Source organism: Stegastes partitus, unplaced genomic scaffold, assembly GCF_000690725.1.
Source record: "Stegastes partitus isolate 25-593 unplaced genomic scaffold, Stegastes_partitus-1.0.2 Scaffold441, whole genome shotgun sequence".
Classification (NCBI taxonomy): domain Eukaryota; kingdom Metazoa; phylum Chordata; class Actinopteri; family Pomacentridae; genus Stegastes; species Stegastes partitus.
Genome location: NW_007578172.1, coordinates 444,944 through 448,360, shown reverse-complemented (window position 1 = coordinate 448,360; position 3,417 = coordinate 444,944). Strand labels below are relative to the sequence as shown.

General features: G+C 43.2%; 1 protein-coding gene across 1 annotated transcript in view; it reads left to right on the top strand.

The window, feature by feature from the left end:
- The first annotated feature begins 517 nt into the window (after positions 1-517).
- The window catches only part of LOC103360454 (potassium voltage-gated channel subfamily G member 2-like), a 7,294-nt gene continuing 4,394 nt past the window's right edge, over positions 518-3,417 (top strand). The window contains exon 1 of the mRNA XM_008286205.1: positions 518-1,249. Coding sequence (XP_008284427.1) covers positions 518-1,249 — 732 coding nt within the window. The remainder of the gene's footprint in view (positions 1,250-3,417) is intronic.

Genomic DNA, 3,417 nt, shown 5'->3' with positions numbered 1-3,417 from the left:
CATGTATTTATCGGTATAGGCAATTGGTCAAAATAAGTTGGAAAATCTTGGCATATCAGATATCTGAAAAACATCCCTAGCATCCCTAGTATTTATTTTGTCCCACTTAAAACTACAGAACAAGTTCAAACAGCATTTTAAATCAGATCTCTTCTTTGTCCATTTTATTTCTTCTGGACATAGTTGAGCTCATGTCAACATCAATGTGAAATTCTGATGACTTTCTCATACTTTTTAAATTCAGCTCCCGAGAAATAGTCCTTTTCTGGTCTCAGTCTGATCTTAATATAAGATCTTAAAATGCTATTACTTTTTCTCACTTCACTGACCTTTGTCTTAAAACATCAGTTCTTGATAGAAGAGTAAGCTTTTCATTAGAGTGCATGAATGTACAATAGAAAAATGTAACATAAGAAGACACCCATGCTATCTCTAAATTATCAATATACTCCCTAATTTCAGACTTTCCTCATCGTAACTACAGTGCAGCCCATTGTTGAAACACCCACCTACCACCATGGCCCTCATCGGTGCTGGCTTAGATGACCAGTCCTTCAGTAGTGACGAGAGTTACAACCACCTTTTCATAGAGTCAGAGGGCACCACAGTCAAAGGCTTGTACTTCCAGCGTGGTAGGATTCTCCGTGGACCAGAGGCCTCACGGCAGTTCGTCGATCCTTGCAGACAGGCCCTCATCAATGTTGGGGGCATCAGGTACACCTTCCCCTGGAGCACCCTGGAAGATTTCCCCAAGAGTCGTCTGAGTCGTTTGCGCTTCTGCACCACCCTAAGGGAGATTGCAGAGTTTTGCGACGACTATGACTCGATGCTCCATGAATTCTTCTTTGACCGTGACCCTTTTGCTTTTCGGACCATCTTCTGCTTCCTGGCGAAAGGGAAGCTGCGGGTGCTGCAGGATGTCTGCAGTGTAGCCCTGCACACTGAGCTGCTGTATTGGGGGATAGCCTTAAACGATATGGCGCCCTGCTGCCGTCATCGTGTGGTCAGCTGTGTGGAGGCTGTGGCCCAGCACCAGCGCAGAGAGGAAGAGTGGCAGGAGAGAAGAAGAGCCATGAGAGCACATGTAGAACAGGGAAGTTTGTTCTACAAGCTGGGAGAAGCAGTGGATAACCCTCATTCAGGTTTAGCTGGGAAAGTGTTTGCCTTCCTGTCTGTCATCATGGTGGTGGTCACTGTGGTCGGCCTCTGCATCGGCACTATGACAGATGGCCGGCAGGACGGAAACACGGTATGTATGGACCAAAGCAAAGCTCTACAGAAATGTACACATTCTATGGCCCCACAATTTCATTCCCTATGTGTCTACTATTGCTGTTTTGTCAAAGCCACTGGCATCTGAGAGATACCTACAAGGTGTCCTTTGGGATTGGTGCCACCTATCCAACGGTAATAGATGTATAGGTTTCTCCAGTTAAACCCTGTAAGGTCCACAGTTGCAAAATTCCATCACTTTTAGCTATTCTAAAAAACAATAAATCAATAAAATACATATATATATTTTTTTTACAAAGACCACACCTATGTAGTCAATAGATTCTATTTTAAGCCTATAGTTAGCTTTGTAATGCCACTGGAAAGTAGATGTTTATACAGGTGTATTTTTTAGGTGTTTTTAAACCAATCAATTGCGTTTTTGCGGTGCTCGGATGCAGTGATGGTATCCTGGAATTCAGTGGGAGGCCGTGCATTTTTCTCTTTGGCCTTCAGTTTCGTCCTGCCTGAATCAAGCCACCTCTTAACACCGTCATTATGATGTCATGGCTACAGAAACCATCAGTATTATACAGAAAGGCAGCATAGCAGGATGTTGCACCGTTGACAGGTATCTCATGTAGCAAGAATGAATGCCACTACTAAAGCAAGAGACCCAGTTAAAACAATTCAACAAGTCTCCTTTCACTGCAGCCACAGCTGCACCATATACATCACATCAGGGTTGTCACCACGCTATTTCCTTGAAAAAACATGCTGTGTCTTGGCCCGGTACACTGTCTTTCAAGCTGCATGTTTGGAAAATTTGACTTATTTTACATTAAAACATGCATATTTTCCAAAGAAACTCATTTCTCTACCATGCCTGTGCGTGAAACTGCAGTACAAAAATGAAAGAGTGAAATAAATTATGATGCATCATACATCCAAGTTGCAGTGAATTTCTGCTGATGCAGGCGACTGAGCTTTGAGTGTCCCAGGCAAACTTGACTTTGATGCACATGTTCAAAGCACCAGTAGCTCTGTTCTTTTCATAAAAAAGGCCACACACAACTACATAATAGCCCTTACACACCCAAATATCTACTCTCAAGAACAAAAAAAATCACAGGACATCTTGCAGAGGTCAAAGATGCAACTGCAGAGAAAAAACAAACAAACTCTGGCACTGTTTATAAATCTGTCCTGGAGTTTATGTAGGTGCAGTCACTACTAACGCTGTAAGTAAGTCTAAAAGCTTCCAGATCAGTTTTTCTCTGGCAAGATGGCAAGAAGGTCATAATTACTTCTTTAAGCACATGACTATGTGATGCCATCAGAGAGCGAAGATGAGGAGAAATCCTCTGCACTCGGAAGAAGAGACATCTTCTACCCAAGATGAGGACACATCCTCTCCTGAAGATGAGGACACATTCTTTCCTGAAGATGAGGACACATCCTCTCCTGAAAATGAGAACACATCCTCTCCTGAAGATGAGGAGACATCCTCCTCAGAGGATGACAGCATCACCACTGATGATGAGAAGAACCAGCCAGTGCCTGACTCTTCTTCCTCAGTGGGTGAGGACAATACAGACACAGCAGTGGAGGCTGAGCAGGTAATGGCAGAGACAGAGGAACTGGCAGCTAAATGGATGTCTCATAATGGGAAAATTATGTGGTTTCCCACTGCTAAAGAGACCCTGCACTACAATCCGGTACCCACTGGTATCACCCCAGGGCCCACCCTGTATGCAATTGCCCGCATCAGCAGGCTGCGGTCTACCTTTGACCTGTTTGTAACAGAGGAGATGATTCAGCTGCTGTGTACCCATATAAACCCACATGGGAGCAGGAGGTGTGAGAACTGGAGGGATGTGGATGAAGTGGAGATGAGACCCAAGATCAGGATTCTGATTCTGGCTGGCGTTTACCGCTCAAGACATGAAGCAACATGTGCCATGTGGAATGACAAGATGGGACAGGCCATATTTCATGCTATGATGCTCTAAATCAAATGAAAAGGGTTAAAATTCTGAAGTTAGGTCAGGATTGATTCTAATTTTAAAAACTTAACTGTTGAAAGTACAAAATAATGTTAATATGTAAAAACATTAGGTGGCCATTTTTGACCACAAACACGCTGAGTGGGAGTTTTTCTTCTTTTATTGTTACTGCACAAAAAATTAATGATGCATAAAAATC